Genomic DNA, 23,358 nt, shown 5'->3' on the forward strand with positions numbered 1-23,358 from the left:
ATTACTTTATAAGATTTCTTTTTTGATTATGGTCATTAATGTAGACTATTGGATGTCAACACTAGTGTCTGAAAGTTAAACGTTTACCTGAAGTTTTGAATGTCTCGAATTTGCTCAACAATATGGTCGTGTATGTAAACTGCTGAGGAGTCCCATATGAGGACAAAATAGCCCTGCAATGCTTATTGGTTTTCAGTGGTTATCTAACCAAAACCAATTCGTTATGTGAAAATACGAAATTATGTATAAGTTGGATCATTTGATTTTTTTCTTCGAAGTAAACATATTTTGAGTAAAGTAAACTTCATAAATATTGGTAATGTGTCCACCGAATAATTGTGACTAATAGTTTCATTCGATGCTGTATTATCGAAAAAAACATATCCATCTCTGAGAGCCGTTATGAATATGCTGATTTTTAAAATTGTTATAAAGTAATTCGATTTCTGAACTCCAGTCTCTGCAGTTTTCGTAAGTTTTTTGAATTTAGAATCTTAAATTAGTAGGAGGTTGTTTTAGTTCAAGGTTTCTGGTCACAACTCCGCCTGTAGCTCTTCTAGAGTTATTACCGGTCTCAACCCCGTTTAAAGGAATAAGGTTGGGCATAGGGTCGGTAACCTCATTCCGTAGAAAACAACCTTGCTAAAAAGACGTTAGGAAGTAAACAGATAAAACAATAAACGAAAATTGTTATTCAAATGATGTTGTAATTCCTTAATCAGAAATAACTCAATTATGAAACTCTTATTGTCATATTTAAGATTAGAAGACCATCGCTTCATACGAAATATCCGGACAATGTGGGAGACCGGGAGGATCAGTCAAATAGCAACGGTAATGAGGAGATACAAATTGACGGTACTCGGAATCAGCGAAACCCATTGGACCCAAGCTGAACAGCAAAGGCTAGATACGGGAGATGCTGCTGTACTCCAGTCGCGAATAAGAAAATGCTCCACACACTCAGGGAGTTGCACTGATGCTGTCCAAATAGGCACGTAATGCACTTATAGGATGAGAATCTCACGGGTATAGGATCATCAAAGCATCCTTCAAAACAAAGAATAGAATCATAATGAATGTCATGCACCCATCAATGACAACAGGAACGACAATAATGGTCAGTTCTATGAGAGGCTGCAATCAATCGTAGCGAAGTGCCCAAGAAAGGATCTCACCATCCTGATGGGAGATCCAAACGCCCAAATCGGGATGAACAACACCGGGTATGAAGATATCATGGGATGACATGAACTACGAAAAAGTAGTGAAAATGGGGAGAGATTCGCAAACCTATTTTCATCCAAAAAATTTGTTATGGGCGACACAGTATTCTCACACAAACACATACACAAAGCTACATGGGTCTCACACCACGGAGAACCATATAGATCATATTTGCATCAGTAAAAAATCCAGAAGGACAATGGAAGATGTGAGAAAAAGGAGAGGGGCTGACATAGATTCAGATCACCACCTGGTTGTGACCAAGATGAGACTGAAGCTAAAGAAGTATTGGACAAACAGCATTACTAAGGTTCAATACAGCCTTCCTCTGGGATACTGACAAACTCAAATTTAAGATAACTCTCAGCAACAGGTCCAAGCCTTACAGGATCTACCGAGAGAAGAAGAAACTACTATGGAAGACAACTGGGTAGGGATCAAAAAACCATTGACTTCAACGTATCAGAAGGTGCTGGGACACAAGAAGCATCATCATAAGGAATGGATCTCTATCGAAACCCTGGACAAGATTCAAGAAAGGAAGAACAATAATACAGCAATTAACGACGACCGAATACGAGCAGAGAAGGTCAAGGCACAAGCTGAATACACAGAAGCACACAAGCAAGTGAAGAAGAGCATTAGAACTAACAAGCAGAAATATGTGGAAGGACTAGCAATGACAGCTGAAAGAGAAGGAAATATGAGACAACTCTATAATGGAACGAAAAAATCAGCAAGGAAACATAGTAAGCCAGAGAGACCGGCCAAGGATAAAGAAGAAAAGCCAATCACTGTGATCCAAGAACAGAGGAACAGGTAGGTGGAATACTTTGAAGAACTATTGAGTAGACCAGCCTCACTGAACCTACCGGATATCAAAGAAGCATCTACAGACCTTCCTATAGATGTCACTCCACCAACGATCGAAGGAATCAGGATTGCCATCACACAAATCAAGAGTAGGAAAGCAGCAGGACCTGACAATATACCAGACGAAGCTCTGTAGTCAGATATAGAAGTAACTGCAAATAAGCTCCACGTTTTATTCAGGAAGATTTGAAAGGAAGAACAAGTGCAGATAGACTGGAAAGAAGGACACTTAATCAAGATATCAAAGAAAGGAGATCTCAGCAAGTGTAAGAACTACAGAGGCATCACACTTCTATCAGTACCAGGAAAAGATTTCAACAATTTTGTTGAACCGAATCAAGACTCAGTGGACGATCAACTTCAAGATAAACAAGCTGTATTCTGTAAGGAACGGTCGCGACAATAATGATCATAGTTGAACAATTAATTAAATGGAACTCGTAATTATATATCAACTTCTTTGGCTATGAGAAAGCATTTGACAGTGTGGATAGAGGAAAATTATGGAACCTTCTTCGACACTATGGTGTACCTGAGAAGATCGTCAACATCATCTGGAATTCATACGACGGAGTGTAGTGCGAAGTTGAGCATGGAGGACAGATGCATTCCAAGTAGGGACCGGAGTCAGACAAGGCTGCTTACTCTCCCCTTTCCTCTTTCTTCTGGTGGTCGACCGCATTATTAAGACCTCGACATTTAAGCAAAAGCACGGAATATAATGAACAGCTCGGAATCAATTAGAAGATTTGAGCTTCGCAGATAACCTGGCCCTTCTATCCCATACACACCAACAAATGCAAGTAAAGAAAGCAGCGTCGCAGAAGCCTCTGTATCAGTAAGCCCCAACATACCCAAGGGAAAATGCAAGATCCTCAAATACAACACAGAGAACACCAACTCAATCACACTTGATGCAGAAGCCTTGGAAGAGGTAGAAACTTTCACGTACCTGGTCAGCATCATTGATGAACAAGGAGGATTCGATGTAGACGTAAAGGCGAGGTTTGGCAAGGCAAGGACAGCATTCCTACAATTGAAGAACGTATGGAACTCAAAACAACTATCAACAAGTACCAAAGTCAGAATCTTCAATACGAACGTCAAGACAGTCCTACTTTACGGAGCTGAAACGTGGAGAACTACTACAATCATCACCAAAAAAGTACAAGTATTTATAAAGTTTTCTACGTAAGATACTCATTGTCCGTTGGTCGGATACCATCAGTATCAGCTTACTATGGGAAGGAAAAAACCAACATCCATCTGAAGAGGAAATTAGGAAAAGACGCTGAAAGTGGGTTGGGCGTAAATTGCGAAAACCATCATACTATCACAAGGGAAGCCTTTACTCCAAATTCGGAAGAGAAAGTGAAAAGTGGAAGACCAAGGAATACATCGTAGGAGCTGGTACTATATCAAGCTCACATAGGTTACTCTAGCCTCGGAACAGACCGATCTATTCATTTTTCTCGAGCCATATTTTTACCCTGTCGTTTATTAGCCCTGACTGTTTTTATATGGTCTTATGCGTGTTAATTACTTATCCCATTCGTTAAGTGTCTGTAACTTATTTTTGGTTTGGCTATATAAATATTGAGTCACACTTGGGTAAATCAAATTAGCTCACACACCTTCTCCACCAAGAGTCATTTCGTCCCGCTCCGCTCTTTCCTCTTCGTTTCTTTGATTGTCTGTCTGTATCAATGATTATATGAAGTATACGTACTCGGAATCCATTCTCGTATTTGACCTATTTAGTTCCGTTATTCACTAACGCGATTTAAGTCGATAATTATATACGAGGGTATGTATATTTCGAAAACAATCAGAAACTATCTAACGGGAGTCAGATACAAGGGCCACTGAAGTGGTAATCCCGTCGATAATATCATCGCCTCCAAATGCCCTGGTATGGCCGAGAGTGGGGAGAGTCCGCTCTCCCTCTCGAAACGCTCTCACATGGCCACGCAAATATATAGCCTCTGCCAGGGAAGTCCTGCTTACTGCTTTCTCGTGGCGGGGGTGTTGTTCACAAAAGTGAGAGGACGAAAAGCAAATGTCCGGCGCTTTAACCGGGTTGGTGGACACGGATAGTCCACCTAGGGGAGTTGGAAAACCATGATTCCAAACCAATGGTGCACATGAGCTCCAGTATCCTGAAGGAACAAATGGTGTATGAACCAATGGTTGGTCACTGGCTACCATGGGAATGCATCGCCTCACGATGCTCCACTGCCTTGTGGATCAGACCCTTAGGTCGAAGGCTGCGGGTGTGGCCCCCTAAGAAAACCACCTGCTTCAGTTTGGGCACCTGAGCAGTATCACAGCCCTCACGCAAATCTCATTTAATTTTTTGTGGCGCATATGTATCTGGTACCTGTTTGTACCAATATTTATGTGTATAAATAAAATAAATAAAAATAAATCATCGTCCAATCTAATTGGAGTCAAAATGAATGGCCACTAAAACCTTGAGTCTGAAACTGGAAGACATCAAAAGAATGAATAGCAACTGGAAAGGAGAGCCTAGAACAGAGTTCGGTGGAGAATCCTGGTGGGCGGCCTGTATTCCTTCAAGAGGTTTACCAAACGTAAGTTATAGTTTTACTAAATTCCATCCTCATGTAGATGGATACAGTACCAGAGATTGAGAGGAAGGTACGAAGTGTGGAAAGATCGCTTTACTCCAAGGTTCTTTTATGTAGAGAAAATCGAGGGTATTTTTAGTATTCCAGATGACCCTGGGCTCCGGGAAGTTTCTGAAACAAACTAAATATAGTAGCAGCATTAGTTGGTATCCAATCAAAAATGACACGTGACTTTTCACTTCCTAGATGTTTCTGTGAAGATTCAACGTTGATTGTATAAACTGTCCCAGCGTTTCCTGGGACCCAAAGGACTTTTTCGAGGAACAGTTTGGATGCATCTGCATCCCAGAGTTGATGTACATTCTGAGACTCGAACCCAGCACCGTCCGCTTCAAACGCCATCGCGTTATCCATTTAGCTTCGGAGTCTACATAGAAACTAGCTTGAGCAGTAGGATAAAGTTTATTTCAATTTTGTATTGGTTGCTTGAATCTTCCCATTGATGTTTAGGACTGCGATCGATCAGTTTCTTATTGGCATATGTGCATCTTGTGCGGATCGCCCCGATATTCCTTCCAGTCTTGAAGTGAATATCAACTCTGGGATGCAGGTACACCCAACTGACGAGTCCAAAATAGTCCGAAACAAGCATCCTGGATTCCACTGCTAGCTACCATAATCTCACCTTATGATACTTATGACTGAAGGCAATATCGAGGCAATCCACACGGTAAGCATATATGCCAATGTGAGACTGATCAATTGCAGTCCTGAACATCAATGGAAAAATTCAAGCAACCAATACAAAATTGAAAAAATAAGTTAAGTTTACGCTGCAACAGTTTTGGGTTATACTATTACCAAGAGAAATTCAGAACTGTTTCAGTCGTTTTTCCTGATAATGAAGTAGATACAATATAGGAGTAATATGAACAATTATTATTAATCTACACCTCTATGTGAATGAAGAAATCCACATATGAAACAGTAAGTAATTCACCACGTATATATTTATGTACTTGCCTTCAAACCATACATTGTGTAACAGCCAGTGATGCCAATCAGTTGGGGAGATTGAAATGCCGACACTATGGTTGAAAGCTGAGTTTTAAACCAAAAATCACCACTTCATTGTGGGTTCAGAATGATAAGTAAATAAAAGCAGTGATGAGACAACATCTCTGAATGATAACTAATTAGAAAAACCGTTCAGGTAATCATATGAAAACGAGAATTTATCTCGATTTACTCCTTCGATTCCATTCCGAAACTGTAAAAACCAAATGACTAATTGATTTATATATAATGATATATAAAGTAGGAAAGATTATAAAAACTGTATTCAAGATCTGAAGTTAAGCAACAACAAAAAAGAACATTTTAGATGAAATAATCCATTATGCTGACAACAGAGATCTTAAAGATGTATGCGATATATTAAAAATCAATTAGAGAAGTAAGTGATGAATGTTAGTGGAGAAAAATAAAAATGACACATTGTAGAAAAAAGTAAATGTGTAAGCACCAGAAAACTACTATATTTGTGTATATAAAATATATCCATTCCTTGTTACTGATGAAAAGAAAAACATTCAGAAAGATGATGATAATGATGGATTAAAATAGAACACAAAGCTCATTTGAAATCTTAATATTGAAACAATAACATCAAATTAAAAGAAGATAAGGTATATATCACTCAAAAATAAAATATGGTCTATTACATTTAATTAGCATTTATTCTCTCCTTATAAAATATAAACAGAAGAATTCTTAGAAAAAATAAGAGCAATTGCATCCAGTAATTAAACAATTAACATAAATAAGTTTCCGGAAATCCGAATATATTTTATGGATGGTCAGGATCTAACATACAGACAAATAAAATAGAATAGATCTATTTTGAAACATGTAGAAATGCCTTAATTTGATCGTAACATGCATAAGAAACACTAACAGCCGGTAGAACTTTAAGAATATTTGGTCCTAAACCTCTAAATAAACCTGGCACCCCTTCATGTTCCACAATATTTTTGACAATCTTTAATAATCCAGTCTATAGAAAAAGAAACAATAATAAGTGCATAGTAGGTAAGAAACGAAGTCATATGCCATTCAAGATATTCTATTTGATTTTAATTAGAATTCTTCTGAAGACAAATTCGTACACAAAGCCTTAAGCTGCATTTAAAAATCTTGAAACAGTATCTTAGATGTCTAGGCAAAGATGGATAGTGACTAACAGCGGGATTCAAAACGAGAGTTTCGTTTTATTTGGGACTTGTCAGCTAGATGTACCTGCATCTCAGAGTTGATGTTCACTCCGGGACTCGAACCCAGTACCATTTACTGCAAACGCCATCGCGTTATCCACTTAGCTGCTACTGAGTCTTGATAGCCATTTACTTGTGCAATGAGGTGAAGTTTAGATTCACTTGATATTGTTTACTTGAATCTTCCCATTGATGTTTACGACTGCAATTGAAACGCGCTTCCTGGATTCCACTGCTAGCCACTATCCATCTTTGCTTAGAATGCTTGTGAATTAAGGCAATACGCACAGGATGCACATATACCAATAAGAGACTGGTTAATTGCAGTCATAAACATCAACGGGACGATTCATGTAAACAATATCAAGTGAATTCAGTACCTTAGGTGCTCAGTGATACTGAAAATTGTCGTCTGATATACTCCAAATATCTGTCGGATTATCTCGTTGTTTGGTTGCAATAACTACTTCAAAGGCATAAAAGAATCACATAATAATGTATCTAAATAGCAACGTATAATTCGTAACAGCTAGTATTACTGCATTTCTTAATAGAACTTTGTGAAAAATGTAAAGGTAAGATGATGAGAGTACCACTGAGCATCTATAGATAGTAAGTTGGGAGGGTATTGCATTCACACAAATTTTCCACTCAGTGCTTTAGTAAACAAATGCCAATGAATGAATTTAGGCGGTAAATACAATTAATTTAAAGGTAAACGTCTCAGCGCTTTCAAAAACTCATTGCCCAATGCATAAATCATGTTGCGTAATTTAGCTAGTACGGTGTTCCAGCCGTGTTAAACTTGGTTAAGCCTTTATGACATACACATTAGCATAAGCACTGGGTCGTTGATCTTATTAAACACAGAAAAGGTATTCTTGAGCTTACATTCCCTGTGCTAACGCACGCGTACCCTTTGTATATACCTATAAACATACACTACAGAGTCTCATGCAATTCATATACGTATGCATAGACATCTGGCGGCCCGCAAGACACTTTGAGAGCCCCGAAAAATGGAACCCACTGAAGCCGATTCACAGCAGAGTAGTGGATCAATTTCATCTCCACCGACCAACCTAGCTAGCTAGCAAAGTTGCCCCTGCTACCCTGCAGAGCCACAAGGAGGTCTTAGATTGGATTTTGCTTCCTGTGACTAGTAGGTATTTCTTTACTTACGAGACGCTAAGGTTTGTCAAAAAATATCTAAAAATTTGATTCCACAAAAAGAAGAACTACCAGATGGCATTTATTTTAGCGTTGAGCATACCAAGATTTAACTTGGCAGCTTAGCAATAAAAGAAACCTGAATTCTGCCTTATGGTTTGGATAATGATATGTATAATATGGGCGTTCAGCAGTGCATCTTAAGCATTTCTTTGAATGAAATCAATTTTACAGTGAAAACTTGATGAATAAGTGCAAACACTGACTCAACAATGTTCTTTAACCACAAGATTTGAAGAAATTAGAATAGTTTTGACGTTTTGCAAAGTATGATAAGTTTATTACACCATAAAACGAAGCTGAACATGGTGATTAAGGCACCAACAACCTTTCATCACATAAAAATATATCTCATTTGGATACAAAGACATGAGAAGTATGATTACATTTTATACTATTTCCCCAAGCAAAAGCTTGAGATTACGCTTTCACTAGAAAAGCACATTAATGGAAAAAAATACGACTCCTACGTTTGAACAGAGGTCTCATCTGAAACAAACGACCTGTATAAGACTTGTAACAAATATCTACTTTGTATTCATACCATTTGTTGACCTATCCGTTTAGAAAGTTAAAAGAGAAAAAGTCGTAGCGATATACATTTAAAGTGGTAGTTAGTTAAATTATTAAAATGATTCCATAGGGAACCATTAAGACACGTTATAAAGCATAGTTCAACTAGTTAGAAACTAAGTTGCTAAACATTGACCGAAATCAAGAAATAATCGTAAAACAAATTATGAACTAACTTTTTCTGAAGATGACTGTGCCTGAAGTTTTGTCCGGACCAATGCCAATGGATAGGTGCCTAACTGACCACATAATGATGAGAGAGCACCGGCTACAACAGAAACATAAACTGGTGGAGGTATATTTAGAGACTTCTCATCCTTTGATAAAAATGCTTTAGAATATGATTGTTTAAATGTTTCAAACATAGCCAATTCTATTCCAGCATACGGTAGAATACCCAGTATATTAGGCACATAGCCACGATAGAATATAGTAATACCATTACTGTGATATAACTTTCGAGCACAGTCAAATATTGACGAGTACTGTCCACTTTTGCGTAAACACATTCGTGTTTTCAATACCTAAGGACAGAAACAAACAATGGTAATTCTAGTAAGACATGAACTAGTTAAACGCTGACTCTTTTAATATTAACAAACACCCATTCATATGAGATAAGCCTGTCAGGTATATTCTTTCTAGTGTCTTGATGTATGAAGAGAGAGCCCCCTCCGTCAGACTACGTATAAACAATATTGTCAAGGCAAAGTAAGAACAGCAAGTTATACAGTGGAACACATCAGAACTGTAGAATCATAAAGGTTAAAATATAAAAAGGCAGGTAAGAGGGGAATAATATCACAGAAAGCTGCATCAACACTAATAAACATGCTTATTTTCTGTGTTAATTAGTTTGCGGTCTGACTATATCACGTATATTCACTTTTGACAATAAGAATTGACTCTCACATAGAAAATCAGTCTAATCATTGAGATTACTAATATTGAAGTGGCAAACAAATGTGACTCCGTAAAATATGTACAATAAACGTACCAATCCATTTAGGTGTAGATATTATTACCATCACCGCGAAACGTTGCATAATCAGATAATCTTACTGCTTTCTACGCTTCTAGCTTTATAGTGTAAATCACTTATAGCTTAATAGTGTAGTTTTTGATAAGCAATATTTTACGTACAACATGAAAAATGATTTAAGGTAATGTGACTGGTCAATGAAAGACAAAAAAGGTGAGCTATAAATAAAAAAGAAAAGCGTATATAAGAACTGGTACTCTTGTGTTATTTGAAAACAGTTTATAGCCATATTACTGAATATTCTCAGTCAACAATTTTTACACACATATCGCTTGTAATGAATACCAATAGGAGGGATCAATGAACTGGATCCGACAACTGTGTATAAACCACTAATTTGTCAGTATCAATTTAAAAATATTCAATAGATAAGACTAATAGACTTACGAACACATACATTATGATTATACTTGTTGTAATTCAGAAACAAGTAAAAAGACTAGGGAGCATTTGATTCAGGAGCCCAAATAATGAATGAAGTCAAATAAACTAAATGCCTTTTGTTAAAAATTGTGTGGTATGCATGAGAAAACTAACATTAAACGGAAACTTGCCGGTTGTTACCAAATATAAAACTGTACCTTCTAATGCAACCTTATCTTATACAAACGATTTTTGAATTAAAGCTTTGCTTAGTGATAAATAACCATTTGTCTTTGGTTTTTGTACTTTGGATTTATCATAAAAACTAACACAACTAATGAAAAGTGAAATGAAGGTCGAAAAATAAGTCGCAAAATACCATTAAACACTCGTATATATCATGCAATTTGTATGCAAATGATACTTCTGATAAATACGTACTTAGTTTGAATATCAGTTGGGCTGTATAAATTTGTATAATTTTAAAGACTAAATGTCAGTAACAGAGTTTGGTTATTCATAGAGATTCAGTGAAACCAAAATTTAAAATCAAGAAAAATGGGCGAAAATCCACCCTCTTCCATATAAGCTTAAAATAACAGAAATGGTGTAGGTAAATCTTCAAATGCAAAGTCATCTTTTACATAAATTTACCGAACACTTCCGGAAATATACTACTTTCGCAACATATGTTGATCATATGTGTAATACTCAAAGATGTCAACAAATAAACATTCACATGCTATTTAAAAATATGCTACCAAAGCAAAATAGTAAAGTTTATAGAATAATTTAACAACATGGCAGTGCATACAGTTATGATTTATGACTGGAGGCAGAAAATACATACCTCCATAGGATATATAATACTTTGGGAAGTTGCACCAGCCAATGAACCGGCTAAGAATTTAGTATGTAATTGAAGACTTCCATCTGGATTACTACCAAATGATTCATTTAGCCAGCACTTGTAAACTTCATAAGCCTGAAATTTAATTGCTGATTCTGGAGCAATCTTTAAACAGTTAACACCATTTCCACGCCATAATGCTGTTACCCCACCTTCTTTAACCATTTTATTGACTGTCCCCAATAAACCTACTTCGGAAGCTTTGCTTCCAAGTGCTTGCCATGTTAATTTAATGCGGTCCAAAGGCGCTGTTACAGTTCTAGAGATGCAACCAGCAATACCTAAGATGTTGGAATTCAACAATTGAGTAATTTTAGGATGGTCAAACAAGAAAAACGTAATGACCAATTGAATGAAATAAAACATTAATCAAAACAACAAACAGAAATTGTTACAACTGTTCGTTACTAATTGTTATGTTGAAATCGCTCACTACTTAAAACTGTAATACGAGGAACCACTGCTGAAGTCTATTAAGAGAAACTGCTTCAGCTTAGTTGCCTTCCACTAATTTTTGTTTGACAACCACCGAGACGAATAAAAACACATAACCGTAACACAGAATTAATTAGCGTCACTGTTTATTCACTGTGCACCAAACAAAAATGACTTATAGACTTCAAGAATAGAAACTGAAAACTAATATAGTATATAGTTTACATATACACAATAGGCGTATAAAAATCAAACACAAACTACTTTTGGTTATCTACGTGTTTTCTCTGAGTTTGATAACTAAGTAATGAAGTTCTTTTTGTTATTCTAAACACCTACATCAATACCTGATTCATATCTCAAATATTGAGAAAGATAATAAAGGCTTCGTGAGTAAACTATCCAGCTTAGGCCCTCATCCTCAGGTACAAATATTCCCCATCACCTTAATGCAATTCAATATTTCAAGGAAATGGAAAACAGAAGACCCCGTAAAATTTCGGTAATATCTACTGAAATATTAGATATAACTAATACCTCCAGCGATAGTTTGACTACTCCATAGTAATCCTACTAAGGCGACTGTATTTTACGCCAATCATCAATGATCTCAACTATAAATTGGGAAACAGATATCATAGCAGAATCAAACATACAAATAACAGTAAAAAAGTAATCTATCTTCACCTCAAACGGTACTCAATTAACGGTCATCTAGCTAATGTAGATGGTTGAAGGCAATTCGTCATTTCTGCAACAAGGAGAACTGCTACTAACTACAGAACGGTAACCAAGCCACTTTTATCTGTCAATTACATCAACTCAAGTAGAAGTGACTAAGAACTAAAAGACTGTAAATTATCTTTATAGTAGAAAAGATATAGAACAGCCAACTTGTAGCTGTTATGACAAACTCATGGTACTAATAACAACTCATGCTGTAAATACTTAATGCGATATGTCATTTAAGCTGTTTTGTTTTAAATACTAGCTCTGTATAAATATCTTAACCGGTCCAATAATTATGCTATGTACCAAAAATCCAATTATTAACAACCACAAATTACATAGAAAGTACAAATTTCGTATGCATTATTCCTTTAACTAGAAGTAAAATGTTTCAACTTACCAGATAAAAGTGTAGAAGGTAAATGAACACTAGAACTCAAATTACAGTACTAACCTCCTGAGACCAATGTTTTCCAAGCATCTCCAGACTTCTTTTCTTCTTCTGTGAAATCATCCGGAACACACATATTCTCACCTATGTCAATGGCTGATGCATGTCTCCAATATCTAAATATTTCATCAATCTTTGAAGTCCCGCTAAATAGCAAAAAGTCTCTCCATTCTTTATAATCAATGTCTAGGGAACCGTCCTTATCTATACGCTTAAGCAACTTTTGTGCATCAGCTTCGCTCACATTAGCACCAAGTTTCTTCATGGCCGACTGGATTTCGCTAGCGTCTATTCGATCATCACTGTTCTGATCAATTTCTTTAAATGCGAGTTTCAAATGAGTTTCAGTGTCATGAATGTAAGAAATAAACTCTTGAAATGTAAGTGTTTCGTCTTTGTCCGTATCTCCTTTGGTCATAATTTTCTTAGCTGTTTTGCTTTTAGTATCTGTTTCATCTTTGCTTCCTTTTATGACACGACTAAGTTCAGCGACACTGATACGACCGTCTTTATCTATATCTAAATCGCTGAATAGTTTCCCGATACGTTCTCGATCGGTATCAGATAAATCAGACATTTTCAATATCCCTCTTTAACTTTAAAGAAAAATTCTGAAGAAAAAATACATCAGGATTATGGATGATTACTAACAAACTAATGAGCAATAATCATAACTCTACTATTTACTAGAAATCAATCATTTTTGTCATATGGAAATAAACGCACACATACGAAGCAACTTACAGTGATGATAATTGTAAACGTATGTGTAAAATCATTCATAAACTAAGTACATATCTTAGATATCAGCTAATAATAAGGTTAGAGTAGTTTAAAAGACCACCATTGTGCAAGCTACAGAAATAAGGACAACTTATCGTTGTCCTCATATAATAACCACTAATATGTAAAAAAAATTACAGCAGCAATAGAAACAAAACCCCATAATGGCCATTCAGCCTCATAACAACTTCCAAGAAAATTCTGATTGTCTTGATATAGGAATGACATTCACATCAGACTATCACCATAGACTTGCTTTGGAGCAGTTAGCTCACGACATATTTCGACACTGTTATAGGATTTAGACGCAACTGCATTTATGCTTGAAGATAACTTGACAGAAAAAGCATGAAATGTATTTTAATGACGCATTTTAATTATTGATGAAAGAGAAAATGTGTTGGTTACGCACTTCATAGGGTAAATTTGAGCTAACCACATCCTTCCAACAAACAAGCGATGTTTTAGAGAAAACCATTTTGACAAGCACAGCTTCAGAAAAGAGTCGCTGATAGATACGTTCGAAAAAGTTTCTACTGAAGTATATACACTTTAAATGAAAAAATTATTAGTAAAACATGCATATATAGATGCAAGCCTTCAAAGTCTTACACTTCTTGGTGTATTAACTTAAGGGGACTTTGTAATATTCACATAGCCAACTGATGAACTGTACTGAAGGGTTGGAACTAGCACAAGAACCTATCTCGTTTCGGTGAAGGAAGTTGACTTGTTAAGAGCATAGATCGCCTTAGCTAATCATATAAGAACATATAAACTTCGAATGACTCATTACTTTGTTGTTTGTGATGACAACGCAACAAACCCATCAACATACAAAATAAGGTCTTTTTTCGTGCCCTGACGCAATGAAAATTACATTCACTGGGGCACTCAGAAATCACTTTTATTCCTGATACAGCAAAACTCAATGGGCGGAACCTTAGTAAGCTTTGGTGGGAGTGAATGGGTATACACAGATGCCTCGGTAACTAAATGGGACAATAGAATCGTGCAGTGAAAGTATGACCCAACCTCAAAAAGGAAATCATCTGTGGCCTTTAGTAACACTGAAAAAGTACTCGTCTTAGTGACTTCACATTAATTCATACTGACGGTTGAGTTAAAAAAAATAAGGGCAACGACGATGGACACATTTTGTTTAGGTCATACCTCTTCTCTCTTAATTTCCGTTTAGTTAGTCTACATCCGAATCTAACGTGTTGTTATTAGATATAACAAGCTGAGTTGACGAACTATAACACATCTGAAAGACAAAAATTCACTCCACTCCATACTCCTGATCATGAGACATCATTAAAGCTGAGTTAATCATGATTGTTTGTGAATAAGATGACGACAAGTGTATATCGCTCGATTTCTCACACATAATATGCTTAAGTAAGCTAGATATTTTACGGTTCTGAATACAATGATGCAGTGCGGTTCAACATTTCGGTTAGTAACATGTCCTTAAACTCTTACAATATCTACAGTGACAAATTTCATAAATTAAGAAAATGGGTTAGCTTTTGTTGCTGTATCGGTTTGTACGACCACAGAATCCCACTTCGACTGACTAGGCAGTAAACTGGTTACAGGCGGATTTCATAGCTGTATTGACAACAACAGGTCGCAGTAGCATATATGCCCCCAAGTGCCCTGGTACAGCCGAGGGTGGAAAGAGTTCGCTCTCCTTCTTGAAGTGCTGTCACATGGCCACATGTATACAGCCACTTCCATGAAAGTCCTATCCACTGCCTTCTCGAGGCAAGGGTGTTATGTATGAAATCGAGAGGACTAAAAACGAATTTTCGGCGTCTTAATTGGCTTAGTGGGCACAGGGGTTCCACCTAGGAGTTAGAAGACTCTTATTCAAAACCAATGGTGCACACGTGCTCCAGAATCCTGAAGGAACAAATGACGTATGAACCAACCGTTGGTCACCGGCTACCATGGGACTGCGTCTCCTTACGTTGCTCCACCGCCTCGTGGACCAGACCTTTAGGTCTAAGGCTTCAGGTGTGGTCCCCTAAGAAAACCACCTGCTTCGGTCTAGGCACCCGGGCAGTATCACAGCCCACATACAAATCAAGTGACTTGTGTGGCGCATATGTATTGGGTGCCTCTTTGTACCAATATTTATGTGTTCAAATAAATAAATAATAAAGTAGCATGTGGCGTTGTGGTCGCTTTTGAAGGACATCACCTAAAATTTTCAACCACTGAAACTGCTTTCCTAAAATGTTTGGATCAGTGCAGCCTCGGTTGGAATTAAACACATGGGTTTTTTGACGCAGCCCTCCATAATAGAACATGTGGAGATAACACTAAAACCAGTCAAAAAAAGATATATACACAGAGGCTAATCCTATGTTTTTGTATCTGTACGAAACCGAAGAGTGGTTATTGTTTGTGTACTTCATATCAATTAGGCTCGAAAGGCTACCTGTTACTTGGAGGATGATTACATATAACGGGAGGTACAGATTAAAAAGCAAGAGACAACCGGAATGCTCAGATCACTGTATGGCAAGTAACAGAAATATGAAATCACAACTTCGTGAATATTTAAATCCAAAATTTGTAAAACGTTTGTCAATATACGTTAGTACTATAGGTGTTTTTCGGTAAATATTACAAAAGTGACGCTTTAAATATTCTCAAATCGAATAAATATTAGGCTAACCACATGCAATACACCAGACTTTTATTCGCCAGTACTGTATATAAGTAGAGTAACAACCAAACTTTAGTTGCGGATTACAAATATTTTATTAACACAGAAATGCAGGATAAGAACTGAAAAATACATAACAAGACGAAGAAATAGTACATAACTCAATACCGATACTTAGTCGAATAGTCTTTTGGAGAAACAACCAAACCCCGACCTTTTCTTGCACCCCTATACACCGTTTCAACAATATCTATAAATTCCTGTCCGTCGGCTATGGGCCAGTTGATTTTATTGTTGTTACCTGTCCCCAAGTCAATCATAATGTGTTTATTACGGTAAAAGAACATAACAGTGCAGGGATCGTACAACTCGTACATCTTGTTGAAATCTGGAACTTGAGTTATATCAACTAAGTACGTGATTGCGAAGTTCTTCACTCTCTCGGCGATTTTAAAAAGAGTTTCATCCATGACCATGCACGACGGATCCCAGTCGTGACCGAAGCGTATGATGACAACTCTGTCTTCTTCAGACAGTATAGCCTGGTCTACTTGCCAGCCATTTGTTAGGTGAGAAAGCATATAAGACATGTTTCCAACAATGAAAAACGAAAGGCGAGATAATTAACGAAACAATGACCTTGACTTTTCAAACGTCCCACTGTAGGACAGTCATAGGAGTTGTACTTTGGGGTGAAAAGGCAATAAATCTGAGCTATGTGTGTAAATCCATGTGATTTTTGTCCATATTTAATGTTAAATATGTTGCTCTTGTTTTTCAGATTGTGGTATTTGGTTTCGTAATGCACATGCAAACACGTCTTGGTTCCAACATATCCAGTACCTTTGTCGTGGGCTTTGTATGAATAGATTGATTTCTCTGTGTTCTCTTCTTTTCGTTTCGGCATGGTTTCAGGTATTTATTTGTGTCCAATATGTAGTGGTTTAGCCACTTGACGGCACTAATTCTAATCAGCTTACTAGTTATTTGTGGGTTTGTATATCTTGTGGTTATTAATTAATTATTAATTAATAATGGCTTTATTCAATATTATAATCTGGCACAATATAGAATTCCCAGCATGAGTTATTTCAACAAGTTTTTTAACCAAAAAAGCAAACAAAAAAACAGAAAAGGAATAAAAAAAGGTTTAAGAAAAACTGAGTTTATACAAATTATCGAATTTGAGACATGCTCAAGAATACAGGTTATTTACTAGGTCGACTCTAACAGCCTGTTCGTCACAAAGTAAATTTGCTAGGTAAGGTATTGAGGATACGACGGATATTCTAGTTTAACAACTAGCAACCAGTAGTATCTTCTATATTCGATCGTTCCCGGCCAAAGGAAATCAGAAGTCAGACGAGAAGAGGTAGGAAAGATATATTTGATACGTTATCAATATATCGAGGAACCTTTATTCTAAGCTGGCTAATGAACGTAGGAGCAGTGTCCCACGTCGAGTTGAAACGTGATCTGGTACGGATGCATGACCGAAAACCTTCAGTTAGACAAGTCCACTTAAACAACGTGGTCAGCATCCAATGTCGAAACACTTAGAAAGCTATTGATTTTGGGGAATTATTTACAGCTACAGTATTACAGAACTTCTATAGATTTGCTTGCGTGCATGGATTTTAATGTATTTACGTCTCGTTCTACCAGAAGACATACAAGGAGAAAGATAGGAATGAAGCCGATGGTTAGTATCTGATAAGATAACACCTGCCAAGAGTTTGCAAGACTTAAGATGTCTATCCACAAGCATATTAATAATGACTTCAAAAGATTCACCACATACCTTGCAAAACGCCTTCAGCACTACGCAAAACAGCAAAGTCTTTTCTCAAAAGCCCAGGAAATAATAATGGAGAACAATATAAAATAATAGGTAATATGCAGGAATTTACAAATTGTAAGAGTAAATGGCGAGTAATCCCAAAAGCATGCAGCCTCTTTATGTAGTATATCAAACGGTATACTTTTTTCGAAAGCAGTAAAACATGTGAAGACCAAGAAAGATCAGAGGAAAAAATGACACCAAGATATTTGACCTTCGACACTGTGTTTATTAAGGAGTCTTCAATGGCACAAGCATTATGGGATCCCAAAATAGAGTATAGGTTCTGTCCATGTCTCAAGCTAAAGTTAACAGCTTGACATTTACATGGATTGAGTAAGAGACCATTACCAACAGACCACCTTTCAATACGAGATAAAAACTCATTCATTTCTATGGGATGTAAGGAGGTAGAGATCGGCATACATACAGTGAGGTCGTCCGCATATTTTACAAAAGTGTTTTCTGTGGAAGATGGCAGATCATGCAGAAAAGAAGAGAAGAGCAGAGGTGAAAGAACAGCTCCTTGTGGCACACCGACAGTAGACAGTAGAGATGTTGAACACTTTCCTTCAAATACAGTGTACTGTTCTCTTCCAGAAAGATAGGAACATAGCCAATTGGTTATCCAGCTGTCAGTGTCGACGCTGATCAGCTTGTTAAGTGAGAAGGGTCTTGGAATAGAATAAAAGCAGAAGCAAAGTCCAGGAAAGCTCATCTAACATATTTCTTACCCTTTTCCAATCCGAACACTATATTGTGATGCAGAACAGCAACGGCATCTAATGTGCTTCTTTTGTATTTGTAGGAAAACTGATATGGTTGCGTTAGTGCGTTCTTCTCACGACAGTAGAGATCCCAGCAGCTACCACATTACCAGGCAGGAGGTTAGTTGATTGAGAAGTTGAAAGCCGAAGAAAATCCTTTTTCTTGTTTTACAGACATCCAGATCCTTGTCTCATCAGCACAAATCAGTGTCTCCAAGTTCATTTTATCTGACAGATTGTCAATGAAGATTAAGAACAAGAGTGGACCTAAAACTTCTTGTGTAATTTCTGATGTTGAGACCTTTCAATTAGAGTTCACTCTATTTAAACTGGCACGAAGTATCCTGTTCTCTAGGCAGTTTCTTGGAAATGATAAAAGCGAGTCAGTGATACTTAACTTTCAAACCTTCTTTGAATGAAGTACATGAGGTACTACATCAAAAGCTTTTACGAAACCGAGGAATAGTACACGAACCGGGAACCTATGGATTCAGTATGTCGTCAAGCTTTCCCATACCAAGAGGAGATTGGATGCACACGATCTGCCTTTCCTCAACCTATGTTTGGATTCATGGAGGATGTCATTCTTATATATGTATTGCTTCATTTGCTCATCGACTAGCCCTTCTATTGCCTTTCGACAGTGTCGAAAGTAATATGACTGGTCTGTAGGAAACTAGGTCTTTTCCACCTCCTCCTTAGAAGACTGAAGAGAGGAGCCTGCTTCTATTCTCTTGGCAGTTGGTGTGACTCTAGTGAGTTATTGTACAGGTCACACATTGATGTGTTGGTGACCCCCACGCACTGTTTCAGGATTATAGGCCAGATGCTGTCACAGTCTAGTGACTTTCTTTGGTGCAGGAATTTCTAATGATAGCCCAAGAGTTAGTGAGATGTCCTCCATACCACCAAACGACACTAGAGTTGAGAGATATTTTGCGCTTTCGAGTTCCTGTTTTAGTTGGTCGACGGGTTTATCATCAAAGATTGCTATCATATCTAAGTTGGTAAGATTTTTGACATTAAGCTCTTTTAAAGTGCAGAACCTTTGGTTTCTGGGCTTTCTTCTGGTCATAAAGCTGGGGAGATATTCGGCGTTGGCTCGCATTCTGGCTGCTAGCTTGGCCTGAAAATACGCCCTACCATTTTGAACTTCGGTATTGCGCCTGATCCTCGCTGTCGAGTAAGATCATTGCTTTTCTAGTGTATACTTACCCTGAGGTACATTGTTTTGAATGACACTGAATAATGTCTATTGCTACCTTCCAGCGGTCATCTACTATTAGCCCCCACCGCTCTCATGATAATGCAGTCTGCCCTTTTAAAGCTAAGATAGGGGACATCTTCGTCCTTCTCAAGAATCTCGTTTGTGATCACGTTTAGCGTCGCCGCACTATGGTCACTACTTCTGAAGGTGTGTGGATATAAATATCCTGAACCAGAATCTGATCATTCGTAAACAAATAGTTTGTCTGAAGATTTTCCGCCCCTGTCCCATCTCGTAGCTCCATCCACATGCTCAGTCAGCCTGAAACTTTAGTGCCTATGGCAAGCCGCTTATGGAACCACACGGAAGGGGTTGTATCCTGCTTGTGAGATTTTGGAGATGGAGTGTTGGCGTCTCTAGCTAACTGTGCTTAGGTATCTAATGTACCGTCACATCTTTTTGTGTTTCAGAATCTGCGGAAGGGTGATATACTTCTCTAGTCAAGTACTTCGTGCATTTCAAAATTGAAGCAGCATCTGAATAATTCTGTTAACCCAGTTAATTCAGTACTGTGTGATGCCACCACATCGAAATGGATTTTTGATGTATAATGCCTCTTCACCTCCTGTTTTACTTACTATATGGCATCGAAAGAGTGTCATGTCTCGCAGGCTCAATTCTTGATATATGATGTCGGGTAACAGCCATGTTTCACTCAGGATTGTGATCTTCAAATCCGCCCCTGATTTCTCCTGGTTTAATCCTTAATCCAGTGACATTGTTAGAGGGGTACTTAGCGGCTTGTTTCATCGCCTGGTACTTCTCAATTGCATCATCGGTCCTGTGCTTTTTATACAGGTCATTATTTTGAAGTGTGCAGGCCCATTCCGTAATACATGACTGCCGTAGGTTTCTTGAGTGTATAGCGTGACCCATTAGCAGGATTATAGTCTCCGTGTTCTGTACTGTGGTTTGTTGATCAAGGTTAACTGACTCTGAGGTGCGTTCGACTGTACTCTCAGGTGTGACCTCCGTGGTCTGGATCGATTTTCACACCATCTGACGTCACTAGAGAGGTCATCTTCTGAGTCAAACCAGGCTTGACGGGCCTTAATTAGCTCTCCTCAGTTTTTGAAAGTTAAAAGACATCAGACATGGAGACTCAGTGGTCGTGAGATGTAAAGGACACGTTAACTACTTAAGTGGTGTGAAGGCCTATAATAAGCTACAGTCAACGCCACTTTCGCACATTACGTTTGTGAGCTTCATCCCTACTACCATCCACTGGATCAGGCACTCTGTGAAACACTATAGTGATTGGTTCTTCGGTGTTTGCTGATCATCTATAGGCATCTCCTGCTGCACACGGTTTGTTGTGTCTAACTCAGACTTGAAAGGATTGCTTAAACCACCGTGTAACGGAAAGAACACCCTGAAAATCCCTTGAAACATTTTTCGGTGGGTGTTGTTACTTTTTCCCTTTTCCTGTCTTGTATTATAACCTTGATTCATGTCTATTTTAATTCTATTTTGTACTCTTTAGTCTTTCTTGTCTGAGCTTTTGTTGCTTAACCTTGGTAAAAGATTTGCCTCTAATTACTTAATTTTACTGTCGCAGGTTGCCTGACCATTGACAATAAAGTCGTGTTTGATTAGCTTCAGGGTTACAGCATGGTTCACCGTACACTTGTTAACCCGCGACTATCTACTTGAAAAACTTAATTGAATCCTTTGAGACAAATACCTGACCCCATCTTGTCAAGGATATTTGCGTTGCTATTACTGTTTAGTACGTTATTTTGTGACTGAGTAGATCGGGCTGTGTCTTTTGATGTATTTTGGACTTCGGATATAATTTGGGCACTTTTTTAAAATTAGGACCGCCTAAATTAAACATAGTGTTTGTGTTTTGATGTGATTTATTGTGACTCACTCTCAAACGATTCGTAGTCAGTGAAGAATGCAGCCTGGCCTTATAGAACAAACTTTGATTGTTTAGTTCTGTGCTTAAACTCAATACTGAAACTCCAATATATTGCGGTGCACACACACATCAGCCTTCTATGCTTTCGTCTTCTGATTTTTTGTCGACACCGTTACAATTTTATCAGTGGAATGTTTTAAGATCTTCCTGCCGAATTTTGCTTTCTGTGATTGTTCGCCATCCTAAGTATATGTTCTTTCTGAATTATTAGCGTTCAGTCTGTTTTGTGTTCCATCATTGTTTACGCGGTCTCATTTCATATTTTGCGTAATCCAAAATAGATCGTCTAGCATTAGGTTTTCAATATACGTTATTAATAGATATTTTATTCCACCTTTATGTGTAGGTACGCCAAAGCCCTGAAGCCACAATAAGATGTCGTATGGAAAGTATGCCCAAGAATCCTGTAGCGGTAAATAAATCCCTAAAATCAATATCTCTGTAAGTGTTCGACATTGGATGCTGACCCCGTTAGTTTTAATGAACCCACCTAGCTGAAGGCTCTCAGTCATGCATCCGCACCAGATCACGAGTGGAAACGTCGTGATCACCATCCCCTGTAATCACTGGTCAGACTAGATTAGTCAATATATTGATAACCTACCTTCAAACCTCCTCGCTTCTGTATTTTGATTTCACTCCGTGGGTAGGATTCAATAATAGAAGGTGTTACTGGTTAAGGTGTTGTCATACTCCGAATACCTGTGGTGTCGTCAATCTACTAGGCATTGAGCATTATATCTACTGGTTCCACGATAATCTAAAGCCTTCGCAATCTTCTTGCCTGAAGTTTTGTAAATTTGCCTTCCATTTAACACGTGACAGGGTGTCAGAATATCTGTTTATAATAGTCCTCGGAACATTTCCTCTACATTCGTCAGGCTAGTGGGCCTATATTCGAAAGATAGCATCTTTCCTCTCAAGTTGTCAGCAAAATCGCCGCTGACATTTCGATAGTTAAGGGGAATGATACACTGATGCGCAACAGAATACTTTGGACATAATTTCGATTACGGTGACCCGACAGGGAAATCTTTAGCCACTGGAAATGCTCAATTCGGTATTTCTGGGAGAACGCGTATTTTTCAAGAATCTGCTTGACATGAAAAAGCAGCGGTAAACAAGCCTTCTTGGAGAGAGAGCTATGCGTCAAATGTGATATTTGCAGATAGGTTGTAAGTGAGTTCATGGATATTATTGACATTAGTATTAAATATTGTTCTACACAAAGCGATTTGTTTTGGTGGGGGCTAGAATATCAAATAATATTACTTGCATTATATGCACATTTCGGTGGTGGTGGGCGGTCGAATTCAGGACGAATGAGTAGTTGAGGAAATAAAGATCATTACGATTACTAAACATCAATGAAGAGATTGATGCAGCCAAAATACGCTTAG

At 37.7% G+C, this 23,358-nt stretch overlaps 3 protein-coding genes across 3 annotated transcripts; all 3 read right to left on the bottom strand.

The window, feature by feature from the left end:
• Positions 1–5,916: 5,916 nt before the first annotated feature.
• Smp_106060 (mitochondrial carrier protein-related) lies at positions 5,917–13,274 on the bottom strand (the record flags this gene model as incomplete). The annotated part of the gene is made up of 4 exons (XM_018799194.1): positions 5,917–6,747; positions 8,944–9,291; positions 11,023–11,363; positions 12,701–13,274. The coding sequence occupies 4 exons, from the start codon at positions 13,272–13,274 to the stop codon at positions 6,589–6,591; spliced, it is 1,422 nt and encodes a 473-aa protein (XP_018651007.1). The 3' UTR covers positions 5,917–6,588.
• A 2,964-nt stretch (positions 13,275–16,238) lies between these two features.
• Smp_106050 (putative mitosis protein dim1) lies at positions 16,239–16,786 on the bottom strand. Its single transcript, XM_018799195.1, has one exon. It carries the CDS (start codon positions 16,748–16,750, stop codon positions 16,322–16,324), a length of 429 nt encoding a protein of 142 aa, XP_018651008.1. The 5' UTR covers positions 16,751–16,786; the 3' UTR covers positions 16,239–16,321.
• Positions 16,787–19,599: 2,813 nt separating this feature from the next.
• Positions 19,600–19,875, bottom strand: Smp_181430 (hypothetical protein; the record flags this gene model as incomplete). The annotated part of the gene is made up of 1 exon (XM_018799196.1): positions 19,600–19,875. The coding sequence occupies one exon, from the start codon at positions 19,873–19,875 to the stop codon at positions 19,600–19,602; it is 276 nt and encodes a 91-aa protein (XP_018651009.1).
• Between the last annotated feature and the right edge of the window lie 3,483 nt (positions 19,876–23,358).

This window comes from Schistosoma mansoni, chromosome 3, assembly GCF_000237925.1.
Source record: "Schistosoma mansoni strain Puerto Rico chromosome 3, complete genome".
NCBI classification, from domain to species: Eukaryota; Metazoa; Platyhelminthes; class Trematoda; order Strigeidida; family Schistosomatidae; genus Schistosoma; species Schistosoma mansoni.

Excerpts from the sequence above, each read along its gene's own strand:
- Smp_106050 (XM_018799195.1), bottom strand. The coding sequence starts at position 16,750 with ATGTCTTATATGCTTTCTCACCTAACAAATGGCTGGCAAGTAGACCAG.